This window comes from Oncorhynchus clarkii, chromosome 15 (assembly GCF_045791955.1).
Source record: "Oncorhynchus clarkii lewisi isolate Uvic-CL-2024 chromosome 15, UVic_Ocla_1.0, whole genome shotgun sequence".
NCBI classification, from domain to species: Eukaryota; Metazoa; Chordata; class Actinopteri; order Salmoniformes; family Salmonidae; genus Oncorhynchus; species Oncorhynchus clarkii.
The window spans coordinates 37,578,692-37,597,688 of NC_092161.1; the positions used below are offsets into that span (position 1 = coordinate 37,578,692).

An 18,997-nucleotide genomic window follows, 5' to 3' on the forward strand; every position below is an offset into this window, starting at 1 on the left:
GTAGCTTTAATTCAATACCCTGCTTGTGAATTTTGATCAAGGTTTGAGTTTTAACGAGTACATTTAGCATTTAGCGTAGCGCATTTGCATTTCCAGGTGCCTACTTGAGACATATGCGTCTCAAGTAGAGTCAAGAAGTTAACAAAAATATTGTAACTTGAAGAATTTTCATATTTCATTGAGGCGGCAGGGTAACCTAGTGGTTAGCGAGTTGGTATAGTAACCAGAAGGTTGCAAGTTCAAACCCCCGAGCTGACAAGGTACAAATCGGTCGTTCTGCCCCTGAACAATGATGGCCTGTTCCTAGGCCATCATTGAAAATAAGAATTAGTTAAATAAAGGTAAAATAAATATGTGTATTACCCGATCAAAGATAATGTTTTTGTAAAGATGAACTGTGAATTTAGTTGTCCAAACTAGATCAGAGTAACAACCTTGCCATACCTTGCCTCATAACTACAGTTGAAGTTGAAGTCGGGAGTTTATATACGCCCCAGAGAACTTGCCATAAAGACCGTTGGAGTCATTAAAACTAATTTTTCAACCACTCCACACATTTTTTGTTAACAAACTATAGTTTTGGCAAGTCGGTTAGAACATCTACTTTGTGCATGACACAACTCATTTTTTACAGACAGATTATTTCACTTATAACTCACTGTATCACAATTTCAGTGGGTCAGAAGTTTACATACACTAACTGTGCCTTTAAACAGCTTGGAAAATTCCAGAAAATGATGTCGTAGCTTTAGAAGCTTCTGATAGGCTAATAGACATAATTTGAGTCAATTGGAGGTGTACCTGTGGATGTATTTCAAGGCTTACCTTCAAACTCAGTTCCTCTTTGCTTGACATCATGGGAAAATGCTTTGCTGCAGGAGGGACTGGTGCACTTCACAAAATAGATGGCATCATGAGGGAGGACAATTATATGGATATATTGAAGCAACATCTCAAGACATCAGTCAGGAAGTTAAAGCTTGGTTGCAAATGGGTCTTCCAAACGAACAATGACCCCAAGCATACTTCCAAAGTTGTGGCAAAAAGGTTCTGGTAGTTTCTACTACCTGCCTGGGCTTCCTCTCAGTGCTGAGCTTCCTCTCAGTGCTGAGCTTCCTCTCAGTGCTGAGCTACCTATCGGTCCCGAGTTACCTCTGTCCCGAGCTGTCCCTCTGTCCCATGTTATCATTGTGGTGGGTAACCTATTTAGGGACGTTTAGGAGGGGGATTAAAACTGTCATGGAGTGGGGTCCACGTCCAGCGCCAGAGCCGCCACCGCGGACAGATGCCCACCCAGACCCTCCCCTATAGGTTCAGGTTTTGCGGCCGGAGTCCGCACCTTGGGGGGGGGGTACTGTCACGCCCTGACCATAGTTTACTTTGTATTTTCTATGTTTTGATTGGTCAGGGTGTGATCTGAGTGGGCATTCTATGTTTCATGTCTTGTTTGTCTATTTCTATGTTCAGCCTGATATGGTTCTCAGTCAGAGGCAGGTGTTCGTCATTGTCTCTGATTGGGAACCATATTTAGGTAGCCTGGGTTTCACTGTGTGTTTGTGGGTGATTGTTCCTGTCTATGTGTTTTTCTCCAGATAGGCTGTTTAGGTTTTCGTTACGTTCGTTACGTTTTGTTTTTTTTGTAGTATTGTATTGGAGATTCGTGTTTTCGTATTATTAATAAACATGGATCGTAAACCCCACGCTGCATTTTGGTCCGATCCTTGTTCTACCTCATCATCAGAAGAGGAGATAGAAGAAAGCCGTTACAGTTTCACGGAAACATGGCTCTCTCTGGATAGTCTGTCAGAGTCGGTAAAGCCAGCAGGATTCTCAGTACATCGCTCATACAGGAATAAATATCTCTCCAGGAAGCAGAAGGGCGGAGGGGTGTGTTTCATGATTAATTCTAGAAACATACAGGAACTTAAGTCCTTTTGTTCACCCGACCTAGAATACCTCACAATTAAATGCCGACCATATTATCTCCCAAGAGAATTCTCCTCCGTCATTGCCACGGCCCTTTTATATCCCACCTCAAGCCGTTACCTCGACGGCCCTCAAAGAACTTCACTGGACTTTATGCAAACTGGAAACCACATATCCTGAGGCTGCCTTTATTGTAACTAGGGATTTAACAAAGCAAATCTGAGGACAAGGCTGCCGAAGTTCTATCAACATATCGACTGTACTACTCGCGCTGCTAAGACTCGACCATTCCTATTCAAACTTACATAATGCTTACAAGGCTCTCCTCCGCCCTCCTTTTGGCAAATTTGACCACGACTCCATCTTGCTCCTCCCGTCCTTTTGGCAGAAACTCAAACAGGAAGTACTCGTGCTTTGAACTATTCAACGTTGGTCTGACTAATCGGAATCCACGCTTCAGGATTGTTTTGATCACTTGGACTGGGATATGTTCCAGGTAGCTTGCGAAAATAATCTAGACACATACACTGATTTTATAAGGAAGTGTATAGGAGATGTAGTATCCACGGTGACTATTAAAACTTACCCTAACCAGAAACCGTGCATAAATGGTAGCATTCGTACGAAACTGAAAGCGCGAACCATCTCATTTAACCATAGCAAGGTGACTGGTAATATGGCAGAATATAAAGTGTATTTATTCACTCCGCAAGGCAATCAAACAAGCTAAACGGCAGTTTAGAGAAGAAGTGGAGTTGCAATTCAAAGGCTCAGACACGAGACGTATGTGGCAGGGACGACAGACAATCACGGACTACAAAAGGAAAACCAGCCACGTCGCCGAGACCGACGTCTTGCTTCGGGACAGGATAAACACATTCTTTGCACACTTTGAGGATAACACAGTGCCACCGACGCGACCTGCTACCATGGACGGTGGGCTCTCCTTCTCTGTGGCCAACGTGAGTAAAACATTTAACCGTGTTTACCCTCGCAAGGCTGACGGCCCAGACGGCATCCCTAGCCGCGTCCACAGAGCATGCGCAGACCAGCTGGCTGGTGTGTTTACGGGCATATTCAATCTCTCCCTATCCCAGTCTGCTGTCCCCACATGTTTCAAGATGGCCACCAATGTTCCTGTACCCAAGAAGGCAAAGGTAACTGAACTTAATGACTATGCCCAGTAGCACTCACCTCTGTCATCATGAAGTGCTTTTTAAGGAATGGATCACTAGTCACTTTAATAATGTTTGCATATCTGGCATTACTCGTCTCATATGTATATACTGTATTCTATACTATTCTATGGTATATTAGTCTGTTCCGCTCTGACATCGCTCGTCCGTATGTATATAGTCTTAATTCATTCCTACTTAGCTTTTTGTGTATTGGGTATATGTTGTGCAATTTGTTAGATATTACTGCCCTGTCGGCGCTAGAAGCACAAGCATTTCGCTACACCCGCAATAACATCTGCTAATCACTTGTATGTGACCAATAAAATTTTATTTGATGTCATTCCCTTCTATCCCAAGGAGGAGAGGCAGAACATCAGCTCAGACCGTTATAATAATCACATGATTACGTCTTTCTAATACATTATATAACATATACTCAGTTTCTTAGGTACACCAATCTAGTACCAGGTCGAACCCCCCTTTGCCTTCAGAACAGCCTGAATTCTTCGGGACATGGATTCTCAGTTAGAATCAAAGGACCAAATGTGTACCAGGAAAACATTTCCCACACCATTACAAAACTGTCACCAGCCTGTAACGTTGACACCAGGCAGGATGGGGCCATGCTGCTTACACCAAATCCTTTTTCTGCTTTTATCATGACGCATCAGAAACTGGGAGTCCAGTGTTGGTGATCGCATGCCCACTGGAGCCTCTTCTTCTTGTTTTTAGCTGATAGGAGTGGAATCCGGTGTGGTCGTCTGCTGCAATAGCCCATCCATGAAAAGAACCGCCGAGTTCTGTGTTCCGAGATGCCGTTCTGCACACCACTGTTTTACTGTGCCGCTATCCGCCTGTTAGCTTGCATGATTCTTGACATTCTCCTTCGACCTCTCATAATTAAGCTGTTTTTTCCCACATAACTGCCGCTGACTGGATGATTTTTGTTTGTCACATCATTCTCGCTAACCCTAGACACTGTCGTGCGTGATAAGCCCAGGAGGCTGGCCGGTTGTGACATACTGGAACCTGCGGCTGGCACCGACGATCATACCATGCTAAAAGTTGCTTAGGTCACTCGTTCTACTCATTTAAATGTTCAATCAAACAGTAACTGAATGCCTGGCTGGAGTCCCCCCAATTTTTTTTTACCCCCTCAGCTATTGCGCCAGCCACTTTCCCTTGGGGGAATCCCCATCGAAACCGGATGCAGTTTGATTGCCATCTTCAGTGGAGGTCCAATTCACTTACCTTGCCCCCACGATTTAGTTTGAGGGAGCGAGTGAACAACTTTGGTCACTTGCGGGGTTGATATGACCCACAATTCAATGTACCAAACCCACAATTAAAAGTAGCAAACTGTAGTCACAAGTCACACTCTGGTGGCCGCAAAGTGTCAAATTAATCAACAAGGCTGCATTTTTGGCATGTCAAAAACAGGTATGAAGCTAGCTTGCTAAAAAATATATACAGTGCCTTGCGAAAGTATTCGGCCCCCTTGAACTTTGCGACCTTTTGCCACATTTCAGGCTTCAAACATAAAGATATAAAACTGTATTTTTTTGTGAAGAATCAACAACAAGTGGGACACAATCATGAAGTGGAACGACATTTATTGGATATTTCAAACTTTTTTAACAAATCAAAAACTGAAAAATTGGGCGTGCAAAATTATTCAGCCCCTTTACTTTCAGTGCAGCAAACTCTCTCCAGTAGTTCAGTGAGGATCTCTGAATGATCCAATGTTGACCTAAATGACTAATGATGATAAATACAATCCACCTGTGTGTAATCAAGTCTCCGTATAAATGCACCTGCACTGTGATAGTCTCAGAGGTCCGTTAAAAGCGCAGAGAGCATCATGAAGAACAAGGAACACACCAGGCAGGTCCGAGATACTGTTGTGTTTAAAGCCGGATTTGGATACAAAAAGATTTCCCAAGCTTTAAACATCCCAAGGAGCACTGTGCAAGCGATAATATTGAAATGGAAGGAGTATCAGACCACTGCAAATCTACCAAGACCTGGCCGTCCCTCTAAACTTTCAGCTCATACAAGGAGAAGACTGATCAGAGATGCAGCCAAGAGGCCCATGATCACTCTGGATGAACTGCAGAGATCTACAGCTGAGGTGGGAGACTCTGTCCATAGGACAACAATCAGTCGTATATTGCACAAATCTGGCCTTTATGGAAGAGTGGCAAGAAGAAAGCCATTTCTTAACGATATCCATAAAAAGTGTCATTTAAAGTTTGCCACAAGCCACCTGGGAGACACACCAAACATGTGGAAGAAGGTGCTCTGGTCAGATGAAACCAAAATTGAACTTTTTGGCAACAATGCAAAACGTTATGTTTGGCGTAAAAGCAACACAGCTCATCACCCTGAACACACCATCCCCACTGTCAAACATGGTGGTGGCAGCATCATGGTTTGGGCCTGCTTTTCTTCAGCAGGGACAGGGAAGATGGTTAGAATTGATGGGAAGATGGATGGAGCCAAATACAGGACCATTCTGGAAGAAAACCTGATGGAGTCTGCAAAAGACCTGAGACAGGGACGGAGATTTGTCTTCCAACAAGACAATGATCCAAAACATAAAGCAAAATCTACAATGGAATGGTTCAAAAATAAACATATCCAGGTGTTAGAATGGCCAAGTCAAAGTCCAGACCTGAATCCAATCGAGAATCTGTGGAAAGAACTGAAAACTGCTGTTCACAAATGCTCTCCATCCAACCTCACTGAGCTCGAGCTGTTTTGCAAGGAGGAATGGGAAAAAATGTCAGTCTCTCGATGTGCAAAACTGATAGAGACATACCCCAAGCGACTTACAGCTGTAATCGCAGCAAAAGGTGGCGCTACAAAGTATTAACTTAAGGGGGCTGAATAATTTTGCACGCTCAATTTTTCAGTTTTTGATTTGTTAAAAAAGTTTGAAATATCCAATAAATGTCGTTCCACTTCATGATTGTGTCCCACTTGTTGTTGATTCTTCACAAAAAAATACAGTTTTATATCTTTATGTTTGAAGCCTGAAATGTGGCAAAAGGTCGCAAAGTTCAAGGGGGCCGAATACTTTCGCAAGGCACTGTATAGACATGGAGTTTACCATTGGCAAATTGGCTTAGTCTCATAGTGAGGAGCTTATAAAACATAGCTAGATTCATAAACATATTTTGGGGAATTCTGAAATGTATTGGAATAAATTACCAAAGTATAAAACTAGCTATCCAGCTATGGGTAACTGTAGCTAGCTACCTGACAGGAGTGCTAGCAAGATATGTTAGCTTACTAGGAGGTACATTAATAGCTTTAGGTTGGTTGTTTTTAAAGCTCAACTTCCAGATTTACACCAAGGACGTTACCTCTCCGATCATCATTCTCCCTCGCTTGGCGAGGGACATTTAAGGTACACTAGGAATGTGACGATGTTAAACATCATTACAGGGCAGAGGGCTGTCTACTTTGAGTTTGAAATGCAGTCCCTGTCAGCCTGCTTTTATATAGCAAGCCACAGCCACATAACTCACTGTCTGTAGGAGCGAACCATTTTTATGAATAAAATGGCCGAGTCTATATTCACATGTATTTATATTTGTTGTTCAGGAGGAGCGTCAGGACACAAGCTCAGAGGGCGTGTATACCATGGAGGAGCAGAATGACTCAGACACCACCCCTTCCAGGAATAAGATGAGGAAGACGGAGAGTGGGTTGTACGCCTGCGACCTGTGTGACAAGATCTTCCAGAAGAGCAGCTCTCTGCTCCGACATAAATACGAACACACAGGTACGTCGGGGACTAGAGCAATCAAATCTGGGTCATGTTCATTAGGGTGCGACGTAGCGAATCACTTTGCAACTGAAAATTAACGCGAGTGTTTGTTATTGGTTAAAGTTTAGATAGTACCTCCCCGTTTCAGACTGTTTTCTTCCATTTCATACCTACTGATTATCATCCTTACTGCACCTCCCCAGGGAAACCTCAGGGAAATATGAGGCAAAGTGAAACTGAAGGGGGTAATTTCAGAAATCACACACTGACTGACTGCAGTGTTGTCATTACTATTGTGTATTGCAGAAGGGTGGAGGACACCTCCAATACACATACACACAATATTGGGTAGCTATTATCCAATACACACACAAACACATACACAGACTCATTCAAACACACACACGCTGTAAAGCCTGGGAATTGCTTGCCGCCAAGTTCCCCCTGCCAACGACATTACCTTCCCATATGAAATGTTGGAGGGATGTTGCAAAAGAGCTCTGTTAGTAATTTTACATGAGAACATGGGTAGTGTTGTGGCCAAGCACAGGTCAACCCACTCTGAAGCGTTCTGTCTTTATGACTTTGATACCTGGCGTAGAACCACAGTTTTACATCCAAGTGACTTCACTTAGCCTGGAACTACCCGTTCCTCTCGTTGGTGTAATGTTCAGCCTTCAACCCTGAAGCATTTCTGGTCGGATTGCTCTTTTGTTGTGTGTTGTTTTAAGATATTTCCCATGGATACGTGATGATAAATAATATAGATTTCACCGACCTTTGGCGCTATAATATAAACCGTTTCACAAGCACAACTGTCTGGGGAATTAAAACAATTTGACAGGAGAAGATTTCACTCAACAATAATCCTGCCCTGAATGATTTATCTATTTCTGTCTGAGATATCTTTTTATTTACTGTATATTTATTTTCTCCCGTGCTACAGGCAAGAGACCCCACGAGTGTGGCATCTGCAGGAAGGCCTTCAAACACAAGCACCACTTGATAGAACACATGCGTCTCCACTCCGGAGAGAAACCCTACCAGTGCGACAAGTGTGGCAAGCGCTTCTCTCACTCAGGCTCTTACTCCCAGCACATGAACCACCGCTACTCCTATTGCAAGAAGGAGGCGCAGGGAGGAGGTCAGGGAGGTGTAGGGGAGGAAGTGCTGGAGATTCAGAGCCCCGTGGGGTTGGGCCTGGGAGGGGAGCAGCCGGAGCAGTCAGACAGCAGGCCCACCTCCTCCCCTCCCTCCCACCTGGACTCGGACGAGCGAGGGAGCAGCACCAGAGAGGAGGAGGAGGAGAGTGATGAGGAGGACATGGAGACAGTGGCAGGGGAGGCGGTGGAGGGAGATCCGGACAGCGTTCTGGATATGGATGATATACAAGTGGTACGGATAGGAGATGAGGGAGGGGAAGAGGAGGAGGAGGAGGAGAGAGAGGAGGAGGGGGAAGACACTGGTCAGGAGGGGGGAGAGCAAGGAGTGAAGAGAATAGTGGTAGGGGGTGAAGAGGAGGAAGGAGAAGAAGAAGAAGAGGGGTTAGTGGGGGTTGAAGTAAAGGAAGAGCAGGAAGAAAAGGAGGTTACAGGGGAAAAGGCACATACAAGGCAAGAGGAGGTGAAGGAGAACCGTGAGAAAAAGGAGGAACATGGAGGAGAGAAGGAGCAGGATGAGAAGGAAGTGGAGGAGGAGCAGTCAGAGCAGGCTCAGGAGGAGGTGACGGAGGAGACAATGGACACAGAGGAAGCGGTGACCTCAGAGGAGAAGGAAGAATCAGGGGAGGTCATGAAAGAGAATGAAGGTGAAACAAACGGGAACACTGTTTCAGAAGACTAGAACCAAACACCGACCAGAGCAAAAGGAGATACAAAATAAAACAGGGAGGAAGCAGACCTGTGTTTCTTCCTCTATGAAATGGAAGGATCTGTTTTCTCCCCATGACGTTGGGGGAAAGGAAAGGGATAACGTTTGGGTTGCTCTGACGGATGCTGCATTTCAGTTCACTACTGTGTATGAATCCAGCTGTGCCTGAAAAAAAATACTAGTGACTTATTCCACAGAAGGAGATACCATTTTCAGTGTTAGAAAATGTATTTGTAAAAATCAAAAACAAAGTTTAAAGACAAAAAATGCATTATACGGACTTTGTAAGCTAGAACCGACACGTTTTGGATAATGTTTTATTACTAAAACAACCTTGGGTCATTTCTTTTTATCAGTGTTATCATTCATATTTTAACCTTTAAAAGCTGTACAGTTGGGAGAGATTTCTATACCTTTTTATTGCCAATGAACAAAAAAAATCTGTATTTTATTAAGTTGGAGGGGAGAAAAAAGATCCTGTGCACTACAAGTGGCTTGGTTTACTTATGGCTCTAACAGTTATGTGTTGTCTACCTTTCAGTATTATCGCACTAGACCTACAGTATACAGCATCAGCACGTTAGCTGATAATGTTAGCATACCTTTTGTTTGTTTTACATGGATTGTGAGCCTTAAAGATAAACTGTTGTAAGGTGATGAAGTTCAGCCATGATGTTCCAGTAGTTGATTATTACCTTATAGATGAAGAAGACGTCAAGGGGAGTATGGAAGGAGGTACATAAGTCTGCAATGACACATTGTTCTAATTGTTTTGTTAGTTTGTTTGTTCATTTAATAAATCATTACTGAATCAGATCAAGCAGAAGAATAAAGAAGAACATTCATGATCTAGGCCTAGTAAGTAGAGATCATTTGACCCTTAAGCCCTGGACCCTATTCCCACTCCCAGCCTTATGCAAAACATTTTTTTTTATTTTTTTTAAATACACCATGCATATCAAAAGTGCCATTGCATACTGCTATTTCTCCTTAGCAGCTGTTGTCAGGTTGTTTCAAGGCCCAGATTTGATAGTAGCTCAAACATGTCAACTCTTTCAGCTGATCTACTGTTTTTGGCTCACTACCACTAGTCCCGATGTTGTAGAAGATAGCATTACCATGACTTATAATTTAGACCGGAATTCTATATTTGAGAAAAAAAATCTGCCTCTTTTATAATCAGAGCAATCATTGGCAAAAAGGACTTGTAACGGGATGATGAAACATGATTTTGAAGTATTTCCTGCCTTGAAATGTATCCTTTTCCCCAGTCCAGTCCCAGTGCACTTGTTTAACACTTGTGAAACTCTCTCTCTTCAGGTAACAAAAGTAGGCAAATATGATACCAGAATGGTTATTCAGACAATATTTTTTACCTGTCAGTATTATTTTGTTGTTGATGTTTTTTTGTATATGTTAAATGTGTGTACTGTATGTTTTCAGCAATGTCGGTATTATTACCATTCCCAATGATATGGGTTATTTGTTTAGTTCTAGAAAACGTTTGTATTTATGTGTCTTATTTTTTTATATTTCTTTATGGTTATTTATTACAGTGTAGTGTACAATACTGTAGTTTGTATTAATACAATAATATATTTTAGTATGAAAATCATTTGAAAGGTAAAATGACTACAACAAAGCTGGAACATAAAAAAGTCTGGCATTTTGAAGTATGTTTTAGAACAAAAATAGAAATGCACTGCTATCTCAAGTTGTCAACACACCCCACAAGCAGGAAATTGGAACCTTCCTGCATCCATTAATTCTCATGTTAGTTTTTACCTTTTGCCCACTTTAATATGAAGCTACTGAAACTCTTTGAGAACTAACTGTATGTCTAATAGCATGAGTGTGCTGTTGTATTGACAGATGATCCTTCACCATGAATCTGTCCTTTTGCCAAGCCAAAATAATATTGACCTTTTTTGTTTTATTTGTGCCAATTTGTTATTTTGTATGTCTGCTACGTCAAGGCCACAACCTCTTTTTATATGTCCCTGTTTTAATCCACATTCATTTTTATAGTGATAGTTTGTGCTTTTGTTTTTTTATGACTCCCCATCTCACAATAAAATACATCAATTACATACCCCTTGTTTGTTGATCTATTTCTTATATTAGCTTGCGAAATAAAGCTTTAGGCTTTTTCCCCTCTGTCATTATTGCATGTGCGATAGAACAGCAGCACGTGTACTGCAATTGTTTTTACCACGAAGCGAGACATTCCCCAGCTCTGCTCTGTCAACCAAACAAAAACAACGGCCGTCAGGCAGACAGTGGCGCTGATTCCCATACTGCCGATTCTATCTTTAAAATTTGCAGAGATTGTAATCAAGGTAAACGCTGCAGATGTAGGCTCAATTGAAAATTACCTTTCAATGTCAAGCATGCTATAGCCATCTATTTACCACCACAAACTGATGCTGGCACTAACATGCTGACCACACCGCTCACGTCGCGACCATAATTCTACCCCCTTGATTCCTGCTTACAAGCAAACATTAAAGCAGAAAGTACCCGTGAATACGTAAGTGCTCAGATGATGTGGATTCTAAGCTACAGGACTGTTTTGCTAGCACAGACTGGAATATGTTCCGGGTTTCATCCAATGGCATTGGCATATACCACCTCATTCACCAGCTTCATCAAAAAGTGCATTGACGACATCGTCCCCACAGTGACCTGTACGTACATATCCCAACCAGAAGCCATGGATTACAGGCAACATCCGCACCAAGCTAACGGCTAGAGATGCTGCTTTCAAGGAGCAGGACACTAATCCGGAAGCTTCTAAGAAATCCTGCTATGCCGCAGACAAACCATCAAACAGGCAAAGCGTCGATACAGGACTAAGACTGAGTCCTACTACACCGGCTCTGATGCTCATCGGATGTGGCAGGGCTTGCAAACTATTACAGACTGCAAAGCGAAACCCAGTCGCAAGCTGCTCAGCGACGTGAGCCTACCAGACGACCTAAATACCTTTTATGCTCGCATCGAGGCAAGCAACATTGAAGTATGCATGAGAGCACAAGCTGTTCAGGACGACTTTGTGATCACGCTCTCCGTAGCCGATGTGAGCAAGACCTTTAAATGGGTCAACATTCACAAGGCCGCGGGGCCAAATTAATTACCAGGACGTGTACTCAGAGCATGCACAGACCAACTGGCAAGTGTCTTCACTGACATTTTTGATTTCTCCCTGACGAGTCTCTAAAGACTACATGTTTCAAGCAGACCACCATAGTACCTGTGCCCAAGAAAGCGAGGGGAGCCTGTCTAAATGACTAACACCCCGTACCACTCATATTGGTGGCCATTAAGTGTTTTGAAAGGCTGGTCATGGCTCACATCAACACCATCATCCCAGAAACCCTAGACCCACTCCAATTTGCATACCGCCCCAACAGATCCACAAATGATGCAATCGCACTCCACACTGCCCTTTCCCACCTGGACAAAATAAATATCTATATGAGAATGCTGTTCATTGACTACAGCTCAGCGTTCAACAGCTTCCACGAAGCTCATCACTAAGCTAAGGACTCTGGGACTAAACACCTCCCTCTGCAACTGGAACCTGGACTTCCTGACGGGCCACCCCCAGGTGGAAAGGGTGGGCAACAACACATCTGCCACATTGATCCTCAACACGGGGCCCCCCCAGGGGTGCGAGTTTAGTACCCTTCTGTACTCTCTGTTCACCCACAATTGTGTGGCTAAGCACGACACAAACACTATCATTGAGTTTGCTGACAACACAACAGTGGTGGGCCTGATCACCGACAATGATGAAACAGCCTATAGGGAGGTCAGAGACAACAACCGCTCTCTCAACATGAGCAAGACAAAGGAGATGATTGTGGACTACAGGAAAAGGAAGGCTGAACACATCCCCATTCACATCATCAGGGCTGTGGTGGAGCAGGTTGAGAGTTTCAAGTTCCTTCGTGTCCACATCATCAACAAACTATCATGGTCCAAACACACCGAGACAGTCGTGAAGAGGGCACGACAACACCTTTTCCCGCTCAGGAGACTGAAAATATTTGGCAATGGTCCCCAGATCTTCAAAAAGTTCTACACCTGCACCATTGAGAGCATCCTGGCCGGTTGCATCACCGCCTTGTATGGCAACTGCTCGGCATCCGTCCGTAAGGCGCTACAGAGGGTAGTGCGTATGGCCCAGTACATCACTGGCCATCAGCTTCCTGACATCCAGGACATATATACTAGGCAGTGTCAGAGGAAGGCCCAAAACATTGTCTAAGACTCCAGTCACCCAAGTCATAGACCGTTCTCTCTGCTACCGCACGGCAAGCGGTACCGGAGCGCCAAGTCTAGTTTCAAAAGGCTCCTCAACAGTTTCTACCCCCAAGCCATGATGAACAGTTAATCAAATGGCCACCTGGACTATTGACATTGACCCCCCCCCCCCCCCTTCTTCTGACACTGCTGCTAATCGCTGTTTGTGATCTATGCATAGTCATAGTCATAGTTTACCCATACCTACATGTACAAATTACCTCGACTAACCTATACCCCCACACATTGACTCAGTACCGGTACCCCGTTTATATAGCCTTGTTATTGAGTTACCTTTTATTGTATAAAACAATACAATAAAATACAAGTCAGTTAGTAAGTAAGGTTTTATTCGGCACATGTAACAAATAAAAGTATTTGATTTGATTGTGTTCATTCTGCTGAACATTGCCCAGACCAACCTAAGGTCATTCCTATTGATCTAGATCAGGTTTCCTGCAAGGAGAAGGAGGGTCGACCCTTAACATGAATTAGTAATAGAATGGACCCAAAATCTATAGTCTGATGAGGAGCTGAAAATGATACAATACTCTCACATGTCTGTTACTGTTACTCTTCTCAACCTTAGGACTGGAAAAGGGATACTTTCAGGAGGGATTTGGTCCATGTCTGTAGGTCTGAGACAGTATACAATACATCCGTTTCTATGGTTAAAAGAAATTGAGAGCGGGTGTGGGTGTGTTTGTGTGGGAGGGGGGTTCAACAATTGCAGCGCCTCCCTTGTCTATGTGGGGAGTGGGTATGATGAATGTGGAAAAGAGAATGGGGGGTTTTCTTCTCCAAACCCATATCACGCACTCACAAACTGAAATATATGTGTGTGTACATTGTACAATCAATCAGGTAGAGAGAGAGAGCCTCAAACATCACATTCATTTGTATAACCAAACAAGTCAAACCCCCCAAAAATATTGATTGGTTGACAAAAGATCATCCCACAATGCAGGTGATTTCTGTAGGATGAAGTCAGTGAAGAGCAACTGCAGAAACATGTAATGAACAGCAGTCAAAACTTCATAACCTTTGATTGCCTGAACTTCACAAAAATCATGTTGGACAATTTATATCCCATAATGCAACACACTTTGGAAGGCGGTGACCAAAGATGCCCAACGACTTGACAAAAGTGCTTTGCTCGAATGTTCCCAAAGTGTGTGTGAGAGAGTAATCTGTCACTTGGCACTTAGTGAGCTGGTGATTGTGTCTGCTGAGTAGGTGGGGGAGGAGGGATAAGGTAAAATCATTCAGTGCTACCATAACATTATGATAATGACATTATCTTCTGTAACATTGTCATGTCAAACTGCCTTCACTAATTACGAATTTTAAAAAAAATCAGTTTTATGATTTTGATGTCAATAGCAAAAATGTTTTTTTTAAGTCAGTAAAATCACAAGGTGTCAAAACAGGTTGTTCCAGACCAATAGCATAAAGATTTTCAGGGCCTATGAGCCCTGGTTAGTGCACTGTATAGGGAAAGGGTGCCATTTGGTACACAGGCTAAGAGGATAACTGCTAAGAGGATATGATGCACCAGTGCCAATAATGGAGCAGAAGGCTGATGAACTATCATGGCTGCTGTGTCTCTGACATGAAACCAAACCCAGGGGACAGTGTCCCAGTGGAAATTTAGAGAAAAGCCAATAAGAGAGAAAAAATGGTGCTCAGGAAATAGCACTCACTAAAATATCATGGCCATTTACTCAACCACTAAATACCGGATTGTATGGTATACAGTGTGTGTGTGTGTGTGTCTGTGTGTGTCTGTGTGTGCGTGAGTCCCGTGAGTCCCGGTTGGTAGAGCGTGGCGCTTGCAACGCCAGGGTTGTGGGTTTAATTCTCATGGTGGACCAGAATGGGGAAAAAAAGAAGGATGAAAATGTATGCTCTCACTACAGTATGTTGCTCTGGATAATAGTGTCTGCTACATGACTAAAATGTCAATGTAAATATGTATGAGTATGTGTTTGTGCAATAAATGTTTAATAAGTGTTTTTATTCAGAATATTCATTTGGAACAAATTGTCCTTCTTTGGCCAACAGCATGTGGTCAGGTTTGATATACATATCCAAAAAGTGACCATTGCTTGAATATCAATCTAGAGCCCTTTCATCACAGTAAGTGCTACTGCCTTTTCGGCAGAGACCACAATGTATTGTATAAAAAAAATATATATTTCAATCAGCACATTGACTCAGACTACTACCCTACTGCTGTAATTCCTCCCACATCCTCCATTACTTCTCTACCATAATAAGAAATGCATACACAATAAAAACATTTAAATCACCTTTATTTAACCAGGGAGGCCAGTTGAGAACAAGTTCTCATTTACAACTGTGACCTGGCCAAGATAGAGCAAAGCAGTGCGACAAAAATACCAACACAGGCTGCAGGTGGTCTAGTGGTTAGAGCGTTGGACTAGTAACCGAAGGGTTGCAAGATTGAATCCCTGAGCTGACAAGGTAAAAACCTGTCATTCTGCCCCTGAACAAGGCAGTTAACCCACTGTTCCTAGGCTGTCATTGAGAATAAGAATTTGTTCTTCACTGACTTGCCTAGTTAAATAAAGGTAAAAAAGAAGAGTTACACACAAACATACAGTCAATAACACAATAGAAAGATCTATGTACAGTGTGTGCAAATATAGAAGAGTAGGGAGGTAAAGCAATAAACAGGCCATTGAGGCTGAATAATTACAATTTAGCATTGATACTGGGGTGCAAGAGGGTAAGTAATAATATGGGGATGAGGTAGTTGGGTGGGCTATTTACAGATTGGCTGTGTACAGGTACAGTGATCGTTAAGCTGCTCTGACAGCTGATGCTTAAAGTTAGAGAGGGAGATATAAACTCCAGCTTCGGTGATTTTTGCAATTCATTCCAGTCATTGGCAGCAGAGAACTGGAAGGAAAGGTGGCCAAAGTAAATGTTGACTTTGGGGATGACCATTGAATTATACCTGCTGGAGATGTTCATGAACATTTACATATATACTATAGAACCATAAACATAAGTAGATACCATAAGAAGTTGTCTCGTCATAGCCGTCATAACATTAGAAAAAGACCCTCCACCTCCAATGTCAATTCGTTGCATTGGTCAATGTGGAAGTCCTAAATGTGTAGATGGCAGTGATTGGATTGTCATTGTGCTGAATTTAGCATATTGAAATATTCTGTATCAACAAAACTGCTCTGAGAAAAGTAATATTGCAACATGTTAGCCAACACAGGAGGCTATTTTACTCGAGCAACCCAAATTGTTCAGTGTTGGGGTCATAGAATTGTACATTTTCCAAGTTTTTGTGAAGGCTGACAAAAGAAAAGGCATGTATTGTAAAAATGTAACCAATTACAGAATTAAATGCATGTATTTCACTTAAAATGGTTTAGTTATTTTGTGTGTAGCCCCACTTCCCTGCAAAAATGTTTTTCTGGGGCCAAGTTGTCTCTGTCTGATATTATTGGGTTGCCTACTCAGCATCTTGATGCTCATGATATAAAAAAGACCCCTACAGCCACACTATAGCTAAATAATTTAGGAATATTTAACGACGTTGGGACAGTAAGATTAATAGAATTTAATTTTAATTAAGAAAGATGGACAAGCATGACTGATAGAGTGAGAGGTGGAAATGCATTATACCAGAGGCAGGTAGGCTACAGGTAGGGATGCAGGCAGAGGATGATGATGTAGGCCTACAGAAAGAACTTTAAAAAAGTTAGGCCAACTAGGTAATCATTCATTATTTGCATTATCTCAATTATCATTCTGCCACTGCATGACAATGCACATTTGTTATAGCCTACAATTGTTTTAAGCCAAAAACAAGACACGTACTTTGGGGGAAATGCTCTCAAAAATCACGTTTTTTCCAGGTGTTACTTTTCATACCAATAGGCCTACATGAAACCAAAAAGGCGCGAAAATAATAATAATTAGGTTTACAGCTATCACAATGTCTATTTTAATAGTAGTAAAACAGCTTTTGGTTTCGATTGGTCACCAAAATGGAGGGCTACCCAGCTCCCAATTACCATTTAGATTAACCCCTGGCTATAAAATTACAACAAGGTTTACAAGATTTACATGGAGCTGGATTTTATTTTTTGGTGAGCTACAGACGGCTGTATTGAACCGTAAAGGTGATCAGATTTCTGGGAGCACCACATACCTAACAGATACAAAGTCATAACAATAACATTGCATTGGTCTACTACACAATCCATGTATTCCCTGAGGCAGGATGGGAGGAGAGAAAGGGAGAAAGCGAGAGAGGGATAGAGAGAAGAAGAGACAGAGAGCTTCAAGTGCCCTCTAGCTAAATAGAGCCGCCTCGTTCCTCGATACAGTGTTTCAATATTCTCAGAAATACCTTGTTGATGCAAAGCCTCAATATTCTCAGAATGTTTCCCTTCCCTGGCAAATAATGCACAGGCAAATACAACAATTAGCTGAGCGCACACATTGTAAAGAACATTTCTCTGAATACATAGCTAAATCTTTGGTGGGAGGCGCACGAGACAATTGCACTGTCATAGTACACTGTATGCTCCTTCCATAAGTGTGCGTTCACATAGCCTATAGCAGGGGGTCTGCAATCTTTTTCATATGAGTGACAATTTATAATTGATCTTACAATTTCTAAAGATCTGCATGCTAGTTAAGATTTTTATATAAGCATTGTAGGCTAGCTGCTCAAGTGTGCTCAGAAAATGTCTAACTGTGCACCAACAACAAAGCCGAATTCGAGGCGCTGTCCATTCAGCCACACCCCACAGAGCTCCAACTATACCTGCCTGTACCGAGGCGCTGTCCATTCAGCGGTGCTGAATCACGGGCGCGGCCTTATGCCTCGATCACACCAATAGTTTTTTTGCTACGCAGCGTCATCTGGATATGTGCACAACAAAAGTTCAACATTCAACTTCTGCCTCCATTTCCGTCAAGCCATCTATGCATACAGTTTGACTTATACATCCGATAAATCCAACGTTTGCACCACACAGAACGCATTGCAACTAACTCTGCAACGCAACGCTTCAAGGCAAAAGCAGCGTCCCATTGGAAATGAATGTACTTCTGGTGTACCATAATGCAATGATGCTGTCGGTGCAATCGTGGTGTTAATGTGCAGATTTTTCTTCATTCCTTGGTTGAGATTGTTTGTCTTTACGCTTCCTTGTCAATTGTATACTTAAGGCATTGCTTTGATGTATGCCTTTTATTTCAATGCATGTGTAGAATTTATCTGGCATAGTTTGCATTCGCAGTCAGCAGTTTTATGCTACGGTTAATTTCACATTGATGTTCATATTTGCAGTCGGCCTTGATGTGGTGTGTCATGACTGGCCTGTTCGGGTCATGTTACCGTGGATCACAGTCCTACAGAAACATCTCTATGACACCTCACGCCCATTGTAAATGTTAAGGCAGCAAACAAATCATTTGTCCTCTCAGTGTGGAGGATTGGAATGTATGGTGGGTCTATGGAGAAACTACCTCAGGATGGTGACAGGGCATAAATGAACTTTGGGACAATATATTTCATCAGCCAAAACGGTGGTAACAATGATATATGGAATATGAAAATGAATGTTGTTTTTGTTATGTTATTTAAAAGTTAAAACCTCTTACTTCTACCCCCTCCTTTTTCGAACATTCTGTTAAAAATCGCGCAACTTTTCAGCGTCCTGCTACTCATGCCAGGAATATAGTATATGCATATGATTAGTATGTGTGGATAGAAAACACTCTGAAGTTTCTAAAACTGGTTAAATCACGGCTGTGACTATAACAGATTGTGTGTTTCATTGAAAAACGCAAGAAAAACTGCTCTCTGAAAGCTAAAAATAATTTCCATAAGTCACTTCCATGGGTTGTTAAAAGAGGACAAAATGTAATATCGACCTGCATG

The 18,997-nt window shown here is 42.4% G+C and overlaps 1 protein-coding gene across 1 annotated transcript; it reads left to right on the forward strand.

The window, feature by feature from the left end:
* Positions 1 to 6,725: 6,725 nt before the first annotated feature.
* Positions 6,726 to 10,840, forward strand: LOC139367239 (zinc finger E-box-binding homeobox 1-like). Its single transcript, XM_071105471.1, has 2 exons — positions 6,726 to 6,894; positions 7,826 to 10,840. Exons 1-2 carry the CDS (start codon positions 6,753 to 6,755, stop codon positions 8,719 to 8,721), a joined length of 1,038 nt encoding a protein of 345 aa, XP_070961572.1. The 5' UTR covers positions 6,726 to 6,752; the 3' UTR covers positions 8,722 to 10,840.
* The last annotated feature ends 8,157 nt before the right edge of the window (positions 10,841 to 18,997 follow it).

Coding starts and splice junctions, on each gene's coding strand:
- LOC139367239 (XM_071105471.1), top strand. CDS start 6,753: ATGGAGGAGCAGAATGACTCAGACACCACCCCTTCCAGGAATAAGATG. Junction 6,895..7,825: donor ACATAAATACGAACACACAG/GTACGTCGGGGA, acceptor CCCGTGCTACAG/GCAAGAGACCCCACGAGTGT.